Raw genomic sequence first — 21,416 nt, 5'->3', positions numbered from 1 at the left:
ACCCTAGCTCACCTGTGCTCCACGTCCTCTCCGAGCACGCTGTCCTGCTCTAATTCTCCTCCCAGGCTTGCAGCACCAAACAGCTGATTGGCGCCATGAGGTGGGAGAAGCGAAGCAGCGACTGCGCGATGGAACCTCCGGGCTGCCGGCGGCGCGCTGACTCAGGGGAACCCCTGGGCTGCCGGTGGCGGCACACTGACCCAGGGGAATCCCTGGGCTGCCGGTGGCAGCTCAGACTCCCTCTCCCTCCCAGGGCAGTGGCCGCTCAAACACTTGAAAAAAAAATTGGAGGGCGCTGCTTTTTGGCGCCCCCAAATCCTGGCGCCCAAGGCAACCGCCTAGTCCGCCTAAATGGTAGCAGCGGCCCTGCCCTTCCCTGGCACTTCTCTGTGGGAAGGGAGCATCAGGCCCTTGATGTTTTAGCAGCACATAAATAGATAACATGTTTTCTTGAGGCAGCTATAAATACTGTTCTATGTGTGACTCTACATGTCCCTATTATCACACATGTTAGATTAACTCCATGAAATAACAAACTGCAAACTGAACTTTCTTCTTAAAATCTCCTTTATTCCTTGCAGCTTTCGAAGAAGCAATGGCTGAACACCTAAGGCTAAAGTGAGTTTCTTCTCAAATACTTTCACACTTGAAACAGAACTAAATGTTTATGTTTAAAGCTGAACCACGTGGTTTATTTTTGTTAATAAATGAGACTCTGCAGCTTGGCTTAACCTCCACGTTGCACATCCCACCATGGAGATCCAGTCCTGGCAGATTTCTCTTTACAAAGAGCCTTGGTAATGTGAAAATTGCTAAATGCAGGAAATTATTCAAAGCTCATATTTGCAGGGAGGAGAATGTCTGGGCAAGGTATAAGTAAACCATAGCTTTGGAAGATAAGGCAAATTAAAATTAATTAGTATCAAGGGAGAGAAGGTCCATATGCGTTTAGATAATATCTTTCTTTACTTTAACCAACGTAAGTCAATTGTCCAATAAATATTGTCCAATAAATAGAAAATAGCATTTTAGGATCCTGTTTGCCCTCACTGCTGTAAATCAAATCCATACACACAGACCCTTATGCCAATGCAGAGCCCCACTGATATCACTAAGGTCCTGTTTAGGGGCAGGGATTTGCCAGCATGGATCCAATTTCAGAATCAGGGCCTGTTTGCAACATCTAGGAAATGGATCCCACAGAGGGATGAATGGCTCAGGGTGTTGGTAATAGTTCAGTATCTTCTTCCACTAGAATCCTAATTTAGAGGCTGCTCTGCTTGCTATCCACTAACTCTCACTACCATCTAACAGCTTTGCAGTGGACCTGATGTGATGTGAGTTAGTGGATGCAGTCTAAATCCTGATGGACTGGAGCCTCTGTAGCAAAAGGCACAGTACACTAGTGGTGCCCACAGCCGTACCCCCATTATACACAGTACATATCATTTGCAGTGGTGAGGAGGAGCAGCACTGGCTGTCCACTCCCCACTCAGGTTTGGTCCCACCAGTCCTCTGTTGTGAGGAGGGGGTGGGATTGCAGCCTGGTGCACAGGAGTTGCAGCGCTGCTCAGGTTTGGCCCCACAGCCCCTCCATCACAATGGAGGGGCCACGGGGCTAAAACTAAGTAGGCAGTGGATCGCTCAGCACTGCTTCTCTGCAACATTGCTGTGGGGCCAGCTCCTGCACCAGGGCTCCCTCAAGGGGCCTGCCTGACCTCAACAATTTCCAGCAGGCCATGTCCCCTCTCAGGGATGGGGAGTGACACTACACCTGGGCAGGCCAGGCTGGAAGGTGGGGGCTGAGCATGGCACGGGTGCAGGAGAGGCATAAGGGCCAGCAGCTACAGCAGGGATGGCTCCACAGGGATTGGCAATGTGAACCATGGAAAAAAATGTTGGGTCAGCAGAAAAGGCATGGCGGGATCATGGCCACTCCTAAGTCTGAGAAGCATGGAAATGGTGCTCCCTTTCACATATAAGAGTGACCCTTCCAGATCAGGTTTGAGGCATGATGATGGGATCCCAGGAGGAAGCCTGCATTTCCTGGTCCCTGTGAGGTAACTCTTCTGTAGATGCACAGAGGGCTTCAGCTTTCGAGACTGTCACTCTGGGACAGTTTTCAAAACTAAATTCACTTTTAAAGAAGACATTTTCTTAGACATGAACCTGAAACTCCAACATCAGCTGTTTCTTATAGTGACTAGTGAATCAGAAAGGACCTCTGATCCTTCATGGGTGGAGCACTTGTGAGATCAAGCCTTAAGCAAATATTAGAGGAGCTGCATTATCCACTGGCTACTATGAAGTTTATCAAGAATTCAAAAAAATTGTTTTCTACATGTCTCTCTAGTTCCAGAAACTGGCCCAAAACCCCTTCATTATGCCCCCCAGATGAAACCTAGAGAATCCCTGAAAATTTCAGACGTTTTCCCTGTTCCAATATCTAACCTTACTGCATATCTTTGCTCTCACTTTGCAAGTGAAGTTCTCTATAAAAATTAGGGAACAGGTTCCTATTAAAAACATCCAGGGTACAAATTTAATAAATAAAAATTACTAAATTTCTCTTTAATTTTCTTTTTCTTACTTTCAGAGAAGCAGTGATAGTAGAAAAGAGTAAGTAAACAAATGTTGCACATTCTCCTTGGTTCTGTCATACAGAAGGGGGAGGGATAGCTCAGTGGTTTGAGCATTAGCCTGCTAAACCCAGGGTTGTGAGCTCAGTCCTTGAGGTGGGCCACCTAGGGATCTGAGGCAAAAAAAAAAATGGTCCTGCTAGTGAAGGCAGGGGGCTGGACTCAATGACCTTTCTAGGTCCCTTCCAGTTCTAGGAGATTGGTATATCTCCTATTATTATATTATCAAAGAGCCATATTGGTATGTAAAGCTGAACAGTCACATTTGTTCCTTCCCAGATCGTGCCAGAGTTGTTCAAGGTCTGCCAGATGTTGCCACCATCATGGAGGATAAGGTAATACTAAGTAACTGTATACCTATCATGGCCAGGTTGCACAGATGCGCAAGGATGGCTGGCAGGAAGAGCATATAAGCAGCTTTCCTCTACCTTGTGTCCCCATATAGGGGATGGCCGTTGCAGTTGTCAGAGGCCTGGTGTGATACCCGTTGCTAACATCAGTGAGCAATATGATGGTGGGTGGTCCTTCCAGACACACACACCTTCTCTGTAGGAGAAAATTGTTGAGGGTGAGGCAGGAGTTCCCTTTGAAATCCACAAATCTAGCAAGGCATCCAGGTTCCATTTTTGTGCACTTGTGAAGTGCAAGAATAGTTTTAATGCTAACCATAGAAAAAGTTACATGAACAGCTCTATCCTTACTCAACTGCTCTCCTTAGACACCACATCCTAGTTTTCAGGTGCTGAAAACAGTCTATTTTAGCTGTTTCACATGCCCCTAGTCTCTCTTCCCAACCCCTGCTTTAGGTTAACAACTTTATATATGGGTCTTGATCCTTCTGTCATACTAGTTTTATAATCTATTGGGCTGGATTCTCCTATACTCTGAGGACACTGTGGCTGAGTAAAGAGGCTTTAAAATGACTGTAAATGTAATGTATGCCCACTTTAAGGTCCCTTTACACTGCCAGAGTGGTATAAAGGGGCCTTAGCACAAATGAGAATCAGTCCCATTTACTTCAGTGGAGTTATTCCTGATTTACCCTGGGGAAAGTGGCAGAAGAAAGAAGCCCATAATGTCTAACTCTCACCAACTGGCCGACCCCATCAAAAATCCTAGCTGCTTCTGAGGTCACTTAAAATGCCTCACTTCTGTTTAGACATGTATAACCCAGGTTTTGAAAGCGATTAATATAAGCCACCTGTACTTCATATAACTGCAGCTGTGCCAATGGAAGGAAGAGTAATTAAATTTGAACCATAACCACCCTTTGTTTAAAGCAGCAGGCTGGAGAAAGTAATTCTATCTCATTGTGATGCCGTGACTTCTAAACACAGATGCCTCCCTGCAGGGAAACCTACACCCCTGCAGGAGCTGTATACAGGTTGCAGTTGGTGTGTTTGTACAGTGTCAGACACACCACTGGCATGCACTAAATAAATAAAAATGTGGAGCAGTCATTCTCTCCATTCACATTATTCTGGTGTGTAAGACCCCCTACACCTATCCAAAAGAAGATGAACCTGCCCAGCTTAACAGTCTGAATAGCCATGATAATTTGTAATTTTAACAACCTCATTTAGGTTTTGCTTTGGTAGATTTGTTCACTAATAATATAAATCTTGCCAGCCCCCTCAAGAACCTAGTTTTGCCACCTCTGATATACTTCTCAACTCAACTAGATCCTACTATTGAGGGACTCCTGTCCTGTATCATAATGAATAACTTCTTCATAGCCTAGAAACTAAAACAGCCTTCAATTTTATGGTCACATTAATGATCCTTAACATTTTCAAAGCAGTTAAACATACTTCCATTGTTAATGGCCTCAAACGGAGTAGCATTGATTTCAGCTGCATGGATTCAGTTTCCTATGTGGCTAAAGATTTGTGCGCTTAAAAAATGTAGCCTTCCATTTCCTGGCAAGCAAAATGGTATTGTAAGATCATGCTGTCCTATGCCCTGAATAAGAGAAGTACAGTATCTGTTTTAGGTTAAAAAAAAATTGCTGGGATCAGAATCAGGCCCATAGACTTGTATTCTCAAACCACTGCCTCTCATGCTGACCAGTATCATCTCACAGTTTCCTCTTTACTTCCCATCTGTATCCACCTGTTGTCTCTTGTCTTATACCTAAAGCTCTTTGGGGGCAGGAACCATCTTTTTGTTCTGTATTTGTACCACAGTGCGGTTCTGGTCAATGACTAGGTCTCCTAGGTAATACAAATAATTAGTAAGAATAATAATACATGAGAGATAATCTCATCTCTTGGGATCGACACGGCTACAAAAATACTGCAGACAATAGTAATCCATAGCATTTATATGGTGCTTTCCATCTTCAAAGCACTTAACAAATGTTAATCAGTTAATCCTCTCAAGTCCCTCTCTGGGGTAGGTGAATAAGCAGTGTGATCCCCATTATACAGATGAGGAAACTGAGACAGAAAAGTGGGAAAGTAGCTTGCCTGAGGCCAGGGTGTCTGCACTGATAAGAACTTACCAGTTCCTGGATCAGTGAAACTTGTGGGCATTTTTGGAGATCCATTTTTATCTTTTCTTCTTTGTCAAATTATACTTTAAGCCACTGGCTGTGAATTGCCACTGTAACGCTGTATTTACTATATTTTTAAAACAGACCCTGTGTTTGACATGCTGCATATCTGGTGATCCTTACCCAGAAATCACTTGGTTCAAGAACGAGAAGGTAGTAGTTTTTAAAGATCGTTACAAAATGGATGTGAAGGGGATAGTTGTCACAATTACCATTGAGAAAGTCTGCAGTGACGATACAGGAAAATACAGCATCTATGTCAAGAACAAATATGGCTCTGAAACGGGGCAGGTTACTATCAGTGTGTACAAGCATGGAGAAGAACCGATTGAGCTACGGGAAAAATGATTTCCAACACACTCAGAAACCCAGGTTGGGATTTCCAAAGAGGCTTAAAGGCATTAGGCACCAAACACCCATTGAATGTCAAAGGGATTTAGACACTTGGTTCCTTTGACAATCCCAGCCTTAAAATTCAGACTAGCATCTCTCTTTTTATTATCTATGTATAAAATAAAGGTTTCCACAGTGATTTACAGTATAAGAAATCACAGTATACCCCTCTTAAAGGCATCTATAGAAATCTGGAGAAAACCTTCAAAATCCCACTCTAACCCTACATAATTAGACAACTGCTTCATATAGTGTACCACTTTTCAGCTAACAGCACTATTTATCAGATACAGTAGGGGTTCATGTATACAAGCTTATCATTTTGTATTAAGCCACTGAGTGTTATTGAATATCCTGTAGCAGAAGAATGTTGATGTGTGCATTGTTATTAAAATGTAACCCTGCTTGGGCCCAATTCAGCACAGTACTCAAAGTACATGCATAACTAGATGTCAGTGGGACTGCTGGTGTGCTGAAAGTTAGGCATGTTCCTAAATACCTCGCTGAAACAGGGCCTTGATGCACTTATGTTTACACAGCTAAGCCATGTGGGAGAAAAGTAAGGCAGTGGTTTTAAGCCTCTCTTGGCTTTGCAGAGGAGCATGTGTGCAATTGCTGTGTGTGCTACAATGTAGTGGGATTTTAAACACATTTAAACTCCACAGCTGTTATTTCACTGTGACATATTGTAAACTGTCAAATGATGCTATATCTGAACACGTTTAAGTGGTCACAACTGTTTTGATCAGTGACTGGGCCAGATTCAGCCCAGATTAGAGTAATGTAAACCCAGAGACAGAGTTCCAGTGGCAGGAATATTTCCAGAGGAGAGCTTATGGTGTGGAAACTTATTGCTATTTCCTCTTCACTAATGCAAAACTGGGCAGTGCTTGTTGGAGAGGGGGCATGGTCAGAACAACAGAGAAATGGGCTATTCCAGGGGTCAGCAACCTATGGCACGCATGCCAAAGATGGTACGCGAGCCAATTTTTAATGGCACGCTGGAGCCAGCCCGGCGCGCTCTCCTCTGCCCTCCACTTCCCCTGCGGGGGCAGGGAGCAGAAGCATAGCCGTGCACACAAGGTGGGCAAATGGCCGCACTCTCCCGGCACGGCAAGCCGCGGGGTCTGTGCTCCCGGGCCAGAACGCGGGGCCGAGCGCAGCAAGCTGCCGGCCCCTCCTCCACCTTCTCCCCTCCCCTGGAGCCCTGCCGCCACACGCAGCACTCTGGGGGTTGGGGCTACGCGCTCCCGAGGGCAGTGTTTGGCTCCGCGGGGAGGCAGACGCGCTCCCCGCTCAACCGGAGGGGCAGGGCTGTGTGCTCCTGCAGAGCAGCATATCTAGCTCTGTGTAGAGCCTCATGGTAAGGGGCCCAGGGCTGCGGTGGATGGATAAGGGGTGGGGGCAGTTAGGGGATAGGGAGCAGGGTGGGTTGGGATCCCGGGGGGTTGGTTAGGGGCGGGGCGGGGTTGGATGGGGCGTGGGAGTCCTGGGGTTTGTGAGGGGGCAGGGGCTGAATAGGGGTCAGGGCAGTCAGGGGACCGGGAGCAAGGAGGGTGGGGGGTCTCTGTAGGGGATGGTCAGAGGATAAGGAGCTGGGGGGGTTGTATGAGTTGGGAGTTCTGGGGGTTCTGTCAGGAGGAAGGGGTGTGGAAAGGGGTTGGGGCAGGCAGGGAAAGGGGGGGTTGGATGGGTCGGGAGTTCTGGGGGTCCTGTCAGGGGGCAGGGAGTGGTTGGATAGGCATGGGAGTCCCGGGGGTCTGGCTGGAGACGGGAGTGTGGATGAGGATCGGGGCAGTCAGGGGACAGGTAGGAGATAGAGTCCAGTCTGGGGACAAGGAACAGGAAGGCTTAGATAGGGGGTGGGGTCCTGGGGGGCAGTTGGGGGCAGGGGTCCCAGGAGGGGGCAGTCAGGGGACAAGGAGCAGCGGGGTTGAGAGTTTTAGGGGGGCAGTCACCCAGCACTCTCCCCTGAGCCCTGATCCCCGACCCCCTCCACACACACACCACGCCCTCTGCCCTGAGCCCTGCACCCCCACAGGCCCAAGCCCTGTACCTCCCTCATACATACCCAGCCCTCTGCTTGACTCCTTCATCCACCTGCAACCCTAGCCCTGACTCTGGCAACCCCACCCATACCCAGCGCCCCTTCTGCCCTGACTCCAGCCCTCTGCCCCCAGCCCTCTGGGTCCTGGCCGCCAGCCCCGCACAGCCCACTGCTGGTCTGGGGTTCTGGCTGACGAACCCTTGCCAGCCGGGGTCCCGGCCACAGGCCCTGCTCAGCCCGCTGCCGGCCTAGGTGAACAGAACCCCAGACCAGCAGCGGGCTGAGCGGGCCGGCAGCGTAAGATCAACATTTTAATTTTATTTTAAATGAAGCTTCTTAAATATTTTGAAAAACCTGTTTATTTTACAATACAACACTAGTTTAGTTATATAATATATAGATTTATAGAGAGAGACCTTCTAAAAAACGTTAAAATGTATTACCGGCACGCAAAACCTTCAATTAGAGTGAATAAATGAAGACTTGGCACAACACTTCTGAAAGGTTGCCGACCCCTGGGCTATTCAATGCAATCTCTCAACAGTTTCCATGGGCAGAGGTCACACAGAGGCGAATTCACCACTGCATTAACATAACTCTTTCCTTTGAAGTGAACATGCTGTATGAGCTAGGCTGGCACAGGATGCAATTTACACTTTTCTGCACCAGAAAGGTAGGGAAGTTTTTTATTCCAGCCCAGTATTTTAAAGCCCAGGTATGAGCAGTGAGGCTGAATTTGGTTCTTTCTTCAAAAGGCTGAAGGTTGAAAAAAAATCATAGGAATTTTTTTTCCCTTTTCACCTGGATAAATGACTGTGAATTACATAACAATATTAGCTCATGTGTTTTAGCATATTCCTTTATGAGATACAATAAAGCCCCCTATCCCACATGGTGTAATTGCCTCTTCATATGAATGAGATCAGAGGATGTGTAATAACAAATTACCTCTCATGTCACATGAAGTGACATGTCTATGCAACTGCAAAATTATTCTGAACATTCTCACACACACCAATCCCCAAACTTAGTTTCTGTGCAGAGGAATCCTCAATTGTACAGAACTCACTTCCTTCTTCAGTTTTTAGAATTCAGCTCCCATAAAAATTAACTGAAAAATTCTGTGTCACATGCTTTTTGACATAACACTCCAAAGAATCAGTAGCACAGCTGGCTTTTTCTGAGAACACAGATGATTTTTGTAGAGGATGACAACAGAAATCTAGAGGAATGAAATAATCCTTGTAACATTACTTTTAATGCTGTTTTAAATAAAGATCAAGGCAAAAATGGAAAAGTTCATTTTTAAAATGTTTGACAGCTACTGTTTCTAAACTACCCACACTTTCAGAAGAGGGTTTCCATGCCACTGTTTTATCTGTTACTATTGATCAAGAACAGTGTTTGCCTGTCATACTGTAGTTGATCTTGTATTCTATGCAGTGTTTAAAAGGTGTGCACTAAATAAAAAATGTAAAACTTGACAACAATACAGGAGTGAATCATACTTAAAAGTGTCCATGGAAAAGACTGTTTGGAAACAGATTTGTTTTTGTGAGGGGGAAAGAGAGAGAGCAAGAAATATAAACTTTTCTGAACTGGAGTTAACTTCCCTATATGACTAATTAGATTAGTTTAAACAGAACACATCTTCTACAAAGGTGTTTGTACAGTGCCAAGTCCCTAGGCACTGCTATAATAAACATAATTAATAACTATGATAACATGACATAGTATTTGGGCTCAGAGCCTCTCTCCTTAGAGGATTACGTATACCTAGATGATGTCATAATCCATACACCACTTGGAGAAAGTTGAGGCAGTACTGCGTACCTTCAAACGGGCTGGCCTCACCGTTAATCCTGCTAAATGCACTATAGGGCTAGCAGAGGCTAGGTACCTGGGATATATTGTAGGAAGGGGCATAGTGAAGCCCCAAACGAATAAGCTAGAGGCAATTCAAAACTGGCCCTGGCCAACCCGAAAGAAGCAGGTCCACGCATTCCTAGGCATGGTAGGCTATTACAGACGTTTTATTCTCCATCTTGCCATTAGGGCAAGTCCCCTAATGGACCTGGTAAAGGCCTGAGGTCCAGACATGGTGAAGTGGACCAACGCAGCAGAGGGGCATTCACAGACCTTCGGACAGCCCTTTGTAATGACCCCATACTCATAGCCTCGGACTTTAACAAGGAATTTATTCTACAAACAGACGCTTCCGAGGTGAGATTGGGGGCGGTTCTGTCACAAATGGTGGGAGAAGAGGAACGCCTGATCCTCTGCTTAAGCAGAAAGCTGCTCCCAAGAGAACAGAAATATGCAGTAATGGAGAGAGAATGCCTTGCTGTCAAATGAGCCAGGGAGAGACACTGCGTTATTACCTCTTAGACCAGCGATTTACTCTTGTGATGGACCATGCACCCCTCCAGTGGATGCAGTGGAATAAGGAAAAGAATGCAGGGGTCACCAGATGGTTCTTATCCCTCCAACCGTTCCAGTTCCGCATACAGCACAGGGCTGGATGCCACCACGGCAACACTGATGGTCTGTCATGAGCACACTGCCTGGTGTCCCAAGTTGCCCAACTCTATGGTATTGAGCCGGGGTGCGGGGGGAGATATGTGATGAGGCAAGGCCAGATGGCTATAGGAAAATAGTGAGAAACAGGTATGTTAGCACCAGGCTAAACAAATCCCTGTTACCATGGTAACCAAATGGCAGTTGCTCCAGGTTAATCAAGACACCTGGGGCCAATTAAGATCCTTTCAGAAAGCAGTACACCTGAAGCTAACCAGGGACTGGCTGAAACTAGTTAAAAGGCTCCCACTCACTCAGGTGGTGAGTGTGCTAGGAGCTGTAGAAAGGAGCCACATTGCTGGAGAAATGGAGCAGTACAAACCTTATCAGGCACAAGAAAGGAGGCCCTGAGGTAAGGGTGATGTAGATATTGAGGAAGTGGGGGCTGCTGTGGGGAAGTGGCCCTGGGAATCATACTTGTTCTGTTTCCAAAAAGTCATCTACCAAGAGCTGCTACTATCAGGGTCCCTGGGCTGGAGCCTGGAGTAGAGGGTGGGCCTGGGCTCCCCTCCCTGACTAATCACAGAGACTGGGTGAGGGAGGATAACTTCTCCTCACCTCTCTTGCTGGCTTATGATGAAAATGGCTCAGTAGGCTGCGACCCTTGCGTCTAGAGAGAGAAGAGCTATGTGGAGGGTCACAGTGAGCCTCTGAGGCTAGTGTAATCCACCAGGAAGTGCGGGACCCACTGAGACAAGGTTGGAGCTTTGTCACACTATGGATTGATGTACATGTGAATTCTGTCCCTAATAGATACATATATACACACAGAGAGAAATCCCTTTATACAGCCTAATTGTGAGTGCAACAGAGGCTAATCACTGTTGTGCACTTTAGTTTAATGCAGGGGTAGGCAACCTATGGCATGTGTGCTGAAGGTGGCACGCAAGCTGAATTTCAGCGGCACTCACACTGCCCAGGTCCTGGCCATCAGTCAGGGAAGCTCCGCATTTTAATTTAATTTTAAAAGAAGCTCCTTAAACATTTTAAAAAACGTATTTACTTTACATACAACAATAGTTAGTTATATATTATAGACTTAGAGAAAGAGGCTGTCTAAAAATGTTAAAATGTATTACTGGCATGTGAAACCTTAAATTAGAGTGAATAAATGAAGACTTAGCAGACCACTTCTGAAAGGTTGCCGACCCCTGGTTTAATGTTTAGCTTCCCAAGGTCTGGCTGCTGGAGGACCATGAGGACAGGTCACTATGAAAAATTTAATGAAATCTTTGAGTCAGTGAACTTTTCCAAAGTTTGAGTGCGGTGCTTGCGCATGAACTCCTCACAGAAATTGCAACTTTCAGTTGCAAACAGATGAGCTGCCTGATGAGCAGCATTGCATTGTTGGCAAGGTGCAGTCTGTATATTCCCCCTTCCTGTGAAGCATCAAGTATTGGTTAGAGCTGGGGACAGGATAACACACTGTTGGATCAATGGCTTGCTCAGCTAAAGCAAATCCTTTTCAAATGTTTTAAAATTCCTTATTAACAAATATATAATATTTTAAAATCATAAATAGGATCTCTAAAACTAATTTTAAAACATTCAAATGATTAAAGACAATATAATTTAGGGCAGTGTGCTCTTAAAACCAAGTGGAGGTTTATTAGCCAGCACTAGAACTCCGATCTCCTAACTCTTAATCCTGTGACATGCTCACTGATTAAAACTGTGATGAATTAGAGAGAGACTTGAACTGTCCCAAAGTTTGGGGTGTATTTGGATCTCTGATCTCAATTTGGGCTTGTCTCTAAAAATTAAAACTGGACAACAATGTAAAGTAAATTTGTAAGAAAAATTCATCATTGTTTTCCCATTCAGCTAAAAACTACTACCTAGTCTGTAGTACAGTACTAGAAATGTTGCCTTAGACAGGTCAGTCACCTCCAGGGCACAAACACTATTTGAATTAAGCAAGTTTACTGCAAACCACATACAGTTTTACCTAATGCCTTCCGAAGCCAGCAGTCAGGCTTGATCAAGGAGGGATGAGTATTACAATGTGAGTGGGGAATTCTGAGGTTATGAATGTGGAGAGTAACAATCAAGAATTAAGTACTCCCATTTATTTTTCCACTTCAATCCCCAGGCAACAGTTCCATGTTTTGTTTCCCCTTTTAAATCTGTACATATGGGACCATCACTAAATATATTTAAATATTGTAACAAACTAATTAGTGCATATGTGCCCCACTGATATCTACTAGATGGAATCGGAACTGATCAGCTGTGGGTCATAGGCCCTGTACTGATAATCACTAAAGGAGATTCTTCTTTTCCTCACATGGTAGGTCCCAGTTCTTTTGGAAGAGACTGATCTGTGTTCAATCATCACTGTCTCGGTGAAGTTCCAAGTACCCACATGCAGCATAGTGAGCCATGAAGCTCTTCATTGGCCATGGATTTATTACAATATATAAGAAATATAATTTCACATCCAGTGACTATTTCTCTCAAGTTTTATATAACTGAACACTTTTATTTAGAAAATGGGTAAAATTTTCAAAAGTGCTTCAGTGACTTACAAGCCTAAGTATAATTTTAACGAATGACTTAGGTATGGTCTACACAGTTTATGTACTAGTATAACTGTATCAGTTTGGGATGTGATTCTTCTTAGTATAACTCCTAATGTGGACACGGTTATAGCTGTACAAAGGTGCCTTACACCAGTATAGCTTATTCCCCTTCCTTTATGGAATAAGCTATACCAGTATAAGCAAATTTATATTGGTATAATTGCATCCATACTAGAGAGGTTGTATTGCTTTAACTATACCAGTATATTTAAAGTGATACAAATTTTATAAGTACACAAACCCTTATGCATTTAGGAACCTAAGTACCATTGGCTTTCAATAAGACAAGGGCTTGCCTACACAGGGAAATAGCCTGGAATAGCTATTTCACATTAGCTCCCCAAGTTGCTACTCTTATTCTGCATTTTATACGTTAGTTTAATCTATTTTGGAAGAAATAACCTTGCTAGGAAAGAGACAGTCAAGGTAAAGAGACAGCCACAGATGACAATGAACTAGAGGTTATTTCTATTGAGAATAAACAGATGACTAATAATTGATACTGTATTGTTAATAATTAGCAGACCATCTCATGAGACAGGGCACATTTCTTTCTGTATAAATAGCATTTAATTCAGTAGATGGCTGCTCCATTCTTTCTGGCATCACCGCCATACTGTACTGCACCATCCATAATGGCATTCAATGGAACGTGGCAGGTCTATTCTCAAGAGAACTATGAAGAATTTCTGAAAGCCCTTGGTAAGTGTCTTTCTTCCCCCCCCCCCCCCCCCTACAAATTGCAGGGTTTGTGAAATATAACAACACTTTGCATTTAAGGAACCTTTCATCAGGGAATATTGAAAGTGTTTTTCACAAAACCACATTCCATGAGGTAGGTAAGTGTTACTATTCCCATTTTAGATATGATGTGAAGTGAAGGTACTTGCCCAAAAGTCTCTCACAAATCTGTGGGAAAAGCCAGGGATAAAACCCAGACCGACTCAGCCTTAACCACAAGACTGGTCTTCTCATGAAAGGCTTCTACTGAAATACCTTTCCTATCAGTTGACCAGTTTCAGTTTATGAGGTTAACTAGTAGGGCATTGGTAAAGGGATATAGAGCCTCTCAGCTCTGTTACCAGTTCACATAGAGCCTCTGACCGTAATCACTGATTACCTAATGGCTGGCTGTTAGCCTACATGAAATGAGTTTAATGGTCTCTAGCTACCTCTCAGAGGTGTCCAGGTTACTAAACACCACCATAGTTTGCTTTGTCAGTTGCAGCAAAACAATCAAATTAAATGGAGCAGAATGCCTCACTCAGTGAAAATCCCTTCTCAAAGAGCATGTTGCCTGAACTACGCCCTCAGCCCCAAAGCTGATCCTTTCAGGTCAGCATTGAAGCCTATTGATGAGAGAGCCTGGGGAAACTTGCACTGTTGCTGCCCTGTGGCTACGCAGGGGACTTCAGTGTGTCCTGGGGGAGGATGAGAAAGAAAATGAACCTTATGTAACGCTACTCATGTCACTTAGTGCAGTACTAAAGGTGCTCAGACATTACGGTGATATAAGAAAAAAACTATATAGTATAGAAAATAACATACAAAAGGTGGTCAGCCTTTCACCAGTGGTAAAGTATGCACACAGTTTAAAAAGAGAAATTAATTTATTATATCTCCAAGATTATAACAAAAGGAATCTAAAACCAAGTGTCCCATCAATGAAATTGTATGTCCATAGAGAACTAGGTAATCTAACTTTTACTTCCTTTTCTGTTGTTGATTTGTGTCAACCTTGTCACTTCATTGAATCAAAGTATTTTATTTGCATAACATACAAACCACATACTTCCCTCTGCATAATAGAGAAGTTAAAATTCCACTTTTCCCTTTTCTGCAGCATTGGCAGATGACCTCATCAAAGTTGCCAAAGACATTAAGCCTATTATTGAAATACAACAAAATGGAAACAACTTTGTTGTGACATCAAAAACACCTAAGCAGTCTCTAACAAATTCATTTACTCTGGGGAAAGAGGCTGACATCACTACTATGGATGGCAAAAAAATAAAGGTAATATATTTCAAGAACAATAACTGCTCCCTGACTAGTATTTCAGTGTCATTTTGCAAGTGGAATTTCTTTCCCATTAGGAAACTTCAATTGCTTCTGATAGGATCTTAATTTGTTTCTCATCAGTAGAAACAAAGTAAAACTTAAAAGCTTTAACACGAGCATGCAGGTTACATAAGTGAAGGAGCCAGAAAGACTGTTTGTCTAGCTGGCTTTGTGATTAGTGACACAGGGAATCTAAGTTTGTGTCACAAACTCTCATGTTACCAGGTCCCAAGAAAGTTGTGGAGGCAACACATTAAACAACTGTAGAGGAGCAAACTCCTCTAGCTTCAGAAGGAGCTGCTTCCAGACCCTTTCAGCTGGAGAAATGGTTGCTACAAAGCACAGTTTGAAGAAACCCCCATTAACCTCTAAGAAAAAATGAATGCTTTGTACTAATTCAGCTCTTGTCACACAACAGCTCATTAAAATGCTCAAGTATAAGGTAACATTTCTTAAGGTAATCAAATCTGCTGCTTCGGTGCATAAGTTGATCAACCCAGGGATCAGGGAGGAATTTTATTCCCCATGTACATGAATAATTGGCCCTATATGCCTTATGGAGTTTTTCACTTTCCCCTGAAACAGTGATTCCCAAATAGTTGTGTGTGGAGCACACCTGGTGGTCTGAATAGCACTGACTGTTCCCATGGTGCTAGCTCTCCATGTAGTTTCTAGCTGATAAAGCACATTAAAAAGATAAGACACACTGAATATGTTCTTACTATTTTTTTTCGTGTAGGGTATTGCTATAGCTACCAGTTGTGGCAGGGGAGTTGGGTCATATGTTTATGGAAAGAAATAAAGGCAGTTTGAGACAATCTTTTTGTTAAGATGTGGTCCACACTATTTAAAAATAAAAAGTTTGAGATCCCCAGCCACCACTGCCAGGATAACATCCTACATGGACCAACAGTTGGATCCAGTGTAGCAAAACCCATTGTATAGTCCTTCATTTCGTAGGACAAATTTTACTCCGATTTTGCATATTTCAACTGCCAGTTAAATTTACATACAATACCAATACCTGTAAAGTCTTTCTAATATATCTGTATTTGCTGCACACCTAGAAGTAGCATTTATACACGTATTGGTATTGTTTTAACAGTTAGAGAAGTTTTCATTGAATGCTAAACAAGATGCTCATTACTCCTGGCAATCTGAAGTTAGCATGAGATTAATGAATATGGGTATCTGCACTTCCATTCTTATCTGTGTATCTAACTACCATTCTAACTGAATTTCCCAGTTTCTACCTTTCAGGCCTAAATTGTCTACCAGAAATGTACTTGTTGGGCTACTATAAATACTTGTTTTAAAAATCTGTGTTCACAGTGCACAGTTAACATGATAGGTGGGAAGCTTGTGTGCAAATCAGAAACATTCTCCCATGAACAGGAAATAAAAGGAAATGAAATGGTGGAGGTAAGTGATTGGTAAATAAAGGTGCCATTAAAAAAAATAATGGGGAAACATTTCCTATGCCTGTCAGTTTATAAACTGACACCTTCACTTTAAAAAGTCCTGGTGTTGAGCACAGGAATTACTACTGTTAGCATGGATTATATCACTACATTAATGAAAGAATATGTAACTTTATAATCCAATGGTGATTGCAACCAGCAAGAAATGACATTAGTCACCATTTAGTACAGCCAGGGTGATGGATTGTTGCTTATTGACTTAATTGAATCTCCTACACATGGACAATGCCTGTGGCTGTCACAGTTTCACTCTGTGCATTTCTATCACTGAAAGTTGCTGTTTATCACTTCCCAGGATACATTGAGACAAATTCATTTCCGTTATCATTCCATTTTAAGCACTCGGGTTTAGTGTTAGCTTTTGACCATCATGTGGGCAGGCTTTTTGCAAGATTTTTTACAGGGTTGTACAGCTGGGATGCTCTTGAGCAGAGAATGAAAACTGAATCAAGCCATGTTAATTTACAGTTTCACCTGTTTCATTTACAAATCCTAGGCACTTCTAATGTGTCCTGAACTGTTCCCTACTGCCACAGAACCCTTCTCCCAGGGAATTAAACTTCCACTTGCCAGGCTTTTAAGATGTATTCCAGTTGGTGGGATCACTGTTATAAGAATTACAGCTAAGGTTTTCAGAAGTGCCTAGGGATTTTAAATGCCCCGTTTCCTTTTAAAATCCCAACCTACTTTCTTTACAATAAATCTGCAAAGAACCAAATCAATAGTACTTATCTGGGGCAGTGGGTTTCTAGTACAGGGAACATATTTGTGACTGAGGTTACTCCAACAGTGCACATGAAGATAACATTTGACTATTTAGATTTTCGGTGTTCAGAACTGATTCCCTAACAGGAACACCATTGTTTCAGTATGAATGTATTCAGCATGTCCATATGCAGTTGCTGTAACTGTATTTTCAGATGATATGAGATGAATTACAAACATATTACAACAATTTCAAAGCTGTTAGCTACATACAGCTCCCCCTACAGTCTAAATGGAAAACAAGTAATATATTTCTGTATTTTACAGACACTGACTGTTGGTTCAGCAACCCTCATCAGAAAAAGCAAGAAAGTATAAACAATAAGAAGAGAGACCTATTCTATTTTGGACATTTTTATATTCCAGCATTAAAGTGCATTTGCCATCAGTTGTGAAATTTGTTAATTTGGAAAAAATGCCATGGAAAATAAAGAAATAAGATCTCTGCTTTCTTTCCATGCTCATACTTGACTTACATAGTATAAAAATCCATTTTCCCTGACTATAGAGCAGGGGTAGGCAACCTATGGCATGTGTGCCAAAGGCAGAGCACAAGCTGATTTTCAGTGGCACTCATACTGCCCAGGTCCTGGCCACCGGTCTGGGGGGCTCTGCATTTTAATTTAATTTTAAATGAAGCTTCTTAAACATTTTTAAAAAGCTTATTTACTTTACATACAAAATACTTTAGTTATATATTATAGACTTATAGAAAGAGACCTTCTAAAAATGTTAAATGTATGACTGGCACGCGAAACCTTAAATTAGTGAATAAATACAGACTCGGCACACCACTTCTGAAAGGTTGCCAACCCCTGCTACAGAGACACATTCCCTACTCTAACTTCTGCTGGGCTACTTTCCAGCCACGCAAACCTCCGATTGATTTCAACAAGAGTTTTGCCTGTGTAAATATAGGATTGGACAGCTAGTGAAACAGTGATTTGCGATAAGGATTACAGAGCAAGGTTGAAAACTATTAGGAATGTGTCTCTGCCTCTTATCCTTATTAAGGAAAAAGATAAGTTTAATAAACCCCAACATCTTCTCTCTTACTATCTGCTCAGTACAGCTGGGAGACCTACTGAAAATCAGATATCTAATTCCTAGCCAGCAAGTGTCACTGCTGAGCTTTCTGTCATCACAATAGAAATATTAAAAAAAATCTATAAAGTATTGTACACATTCAGCAGGTAATCACAAAGAAAACAAAGCTGAGGCACCAAAAGCAATTAAACACAATGGCTATTAATTAAATTTTCAAGGTCTGAAATGATTAAGTTTGTAACAGTCTTGATGAGTATAGCTGGAATATTTGCTTTCAGATTTGATAGGTATCTGTACTCTTTCTGGGCTGAGGTATGAAATGTACAAGACTGAAGCATATGAGAATAATGTCCTAGCACTTATACTGCCTAACTGTCCCTCATTACAAACTGCATTCCCCTTTTAACACATTATCCTCTATCCCACACAAAATTTGCTATTATCTCACATTTGACATTGTCATTTAATTGGCCTGTGGTCATGAGCTGTCACCTCATCAGATCTCTGGTTCGGAATCACTGACTTTGCTCCCTACTATATTCCCTACTAGGGCAGTCATGCCACTTATCAGGTCACCAGTTGTGTGGATATTATATATAGTGCCAGTTCTTTTCTTCACCCACTGAAGTCAACCAGAGTTTTGTCAAGTGACTCAACTAGGAAGAGAATCTGACCTTCAACAAACATCCCCGCTTTGAAAGTGCCCTAAGTTAAATCAGAAAAAAAGCACTCTTATTCTGGGATAAGAGTGTCCACGGGGGAAGTTTTACCAGTATAGCTATGCTGGTAATTTTCCCTGAGTAGACAGGCCCTTACTCTCAGAGGCAATGCTTGTTGAAGATCAAATTAAATTCTCAATTGAATCATTTGAAAAAACTCCCATTGTCTTCAATGAGATAAGAATGCCCGTACGGGGAGTTTTATCAGCATAGCAATGCCAGTATACTTACACCTGCATAGGTATGCTGGTAATTTTCCCCATATATACAAGCCCTAAAACTTGAGTACAGTGGGTGTTGCACGTGTATACAAGACCCCACAGAGGCACAGAGAGATGTTGGCCAGAACAAACTTGGGAAGAAAGCACTTTTAAAGTTTTGTGGTGGAAGAAACCATGCAACACAGCTTGGAAAGGTATGTTTGTAAGTTGCTTGGTAACTGTTACTAGCTAGATAAGGAAACAATACAAAAATGATTCAGTTGTGTAACAGTAAATTCCCAGGAAACCACAATGCTTCATCAATCAGGTGCTGCACCTGTAAATTGCATTGTACAAGAGATTTGACATGTTCAGGCTCTTTTCTGAATTAGTCTAACTAAAAATATATTCACTTTTGTAAAATTAAATTGTAATCACAGGTTTTAAAACTTGTAAAAACATATGCTACATTGCTTTTCACGCATTATGACATACACATGTATTTATTTAGATTTAATTTAAAGCAAGTGTCTAAAATGCTAAGCACTTATGTGTTTAAGAAAACACACAAACATACAAAAAGTTACATTGGGTTAATGCCTACAAAAGAGCTCCCCCACAAACCCACTCAGACCCATTCAACTCACCAACTCAGTGAAAGTCTAGGAAAACAGTTGTTCGGCCACGCTCTGTAATGCAAAGGGAGATTGGGTTACAGAACGGTAGGATGTTCTGAAAGCAGTACCTATCAATATATAAAATTAAAACTGTTTTTTTAAATATTTGTGTTTAAACCTCCATAATACATTCTGAAAGCAAACACAGTGCAATGTCCAAATTATTTAACCTTAACATTGCCTACTACAGGGCTGTTCATAGCAATCTAGTCTCAGCATATTCCACTTCCATGTGAGAGATCTGAATTTGAATGTACATCCTTTGTGCAGGTCCTTACTCCAATCTGTCAAGAACCCGGGGCCCTTGCTCATATTTACAGTGTGGGGATGCTATCACATAGCAGAGGCAATTTTGGGAAAAGCTGAGACCATTGCGCAAAAAGAGTTGGTGATATGACCTCTTGGCAAAGGCAATCTGCAATGGGAAAAGCAATGGATTAACTGGGTGGAAATGTAGACTGGTTAATGACACAGGTGATGATTTTATGGTTTAGGTCAAGGGTTTATGTTACTGGTTTGAGAAATAACACATTATTTACAGATGGAAAAGTCTTGCAGTGAAAGAGAGAGACATCCACTCTCTCCCAAAATCAAGTGAAATCATGTGCAATACACTTCAAGAGAATATTTATATAATTCCATCTTGTAATTCTGAACACTGCAGAACAGACATGGTCCATCTAGTTGAGAACCTTGTCTCTACCAGCTGCCAATACCAGAGGCTTCTGAACAAGATATATAATTACTCCTGGCTACATGTATTTATTGCCATGCACCAAACACTGCCATGAAGCAACTTCAGTGGTTCCACATGGGTTTCTGAGGGCAGAATTTGGCCTACCAGTGGATAGACACTTTAGTATTACACAGCTGTATTATGCTGTGCCCATATATGGTAGGTTTAATCCTCAACCATCTTTTCTGGCTTGCTATTACCAATTTCATGTTCTTTTAAAGAAGCTTTTGCGTGTGCATACAATTTTATTGTATATTTATTGCACATTGTACTCAGCTCAAATGCCCACTGCTAGTAGGTATAGTGCAGGATAGTGTTAGAAACAGAAACACCTATTGTATAAATTACAAATTATTGTAGGTCAGGGTCCTTATCTCTACTCTCAAAGAGCAAAGTACATCACGTGAGTCAAAGGCCATAGATTTTACTCAGTATTACTCAGACACAATAACCACCAAGACACTTTTCTGTTTGGCAGAATGCAATACAAGGCCTCTTTTTCCAGGGATCTCACTTCCTCAGCCTTGTTGAACAAACCATTCTGGGCATGTGAAAGAGAACAACAGGATCTGAGTGGGACTGTGTGTTTGTAGCCGCTACAGATTTACTTGTGTTCCACCATCTAAAATGAGGCAATAGCAAAGTCTGTATGTTAAAAGGTCAAAGGAAGTGTTGAATGCTGGTGGCTTATGGTGACGTCTCTATCTGTTCCTCAGATTTGCTATACATTACCACACCCAATGTGATCTGAACCTCAACAGGTTTCTTTAATGAGCACTTCATTAACTCAGCCACTACAGAGGTTGATTTGAAGTCAGTGACCTCTCATTTATTTGTCTAAAGCACCATGCACAAGTAATGCACTGTCCACTGTACAATAGTCTTAATGGTACAATTATTCCCATTTTACATATGGGTAAAACAAAGTACAAAAAGGC

The 21,416-nt window shown here is 42.4% G+C and overlaps 2 protein-coding genes across 2 annotated transcripts in view; both read left to right on the top strand.

The window, feature by feature from the left end:
* MYOM3 (myomesin 3) overlaps positions 1-6,596 on the top strand; it is a 57,063-nt gene extending 50,467 nt beyond the window's left edge. The window contains exons 34-37 of the mRNA XM_050932213.1: positions 582-618; positions 2,597-2,619; positions 2,919-2,974; positions 5,278-6,596. Coding sequence (XP_050788170.1) covers positions 582-618; positions 2,597-2,619; positions 2,919-2,974; positions 5,278-5,541 — 380 coding nt within the window. The 3' untranslated portion in view covers positions 5,542-6,596. The remainder of the gene's footprint in view (positions 1-581; positions 619-2,596; positions 2,620-2,918; positions 2,975-5,277) is intronic.
* A 6,796-nt stretch (positions 6,597-13,392) lies between these two features.
* On the top strand, positions 13,393-17,487 carry LOC127039097 (fatty acid-binding protein, liver-like). Its single transcript, XM_050932266.1, has 4 exons — positions 13,393-13,494; positions 14,636-14,808; positions 16,186-16,275; positions 17,367-17,487. Exons 1-4 carry the CDS (start codon positions 13,428-13,430, stop codon positions 17,415-17,417), a joined length of 381 nt encoding a protein of 126 aa, XP_050788223.1. The 5' UTR covers positions 13,393-13,427; the 3' UTR covers positions 17,418-17,487.
* Positions 17,488-21,416: the final 3,929 nt, after the last annotated feature.

The sequence above is a fragment of the Gopherus flavomarginatus genome, chromosome 22, assembly GCF_025201925.1.
Source record: "Gopherus flavomarginatus isolate rGopFla2 chromosome 22, rGopFla2.mat.asm, whole genome shotgun sequence".
Classification (NCBI taxonomy): Eukaryota; Metazoa; Chordata; order Testudines; family Testudinidae; genus Gopherus; species Gopherus flavomarginatus.
Note: the sequence above shows the minus strand (reverse complement) of the source record. Positions and strands in the feature narration are given on the sequence as shown.

Bases quoted from the DNA above. Each gene is read 5' to 3' on its own strand.
- LOC127039097 (XM_050932266.1), top strand. From the start codon at position 13,428: ATGGCATTCAATGGAACGTGGCAGGTCTATTCTCAAGAGAACTATGAA. The intron at 13,495-14,635 runs GTAAGTGTCTTT...CCTTTTCTGCAG, and splicing joins AGAATTTCTGAAAGCCCTTG to CATTGGCAGATGACCTCATC. The intron at 14,809-16,185 runs GTAATATATTTC...CTGTGTTCACAG, and splicing joins TGGATGGCAAAAAAATAAAG to TGCACAGTTAACATGATAGG.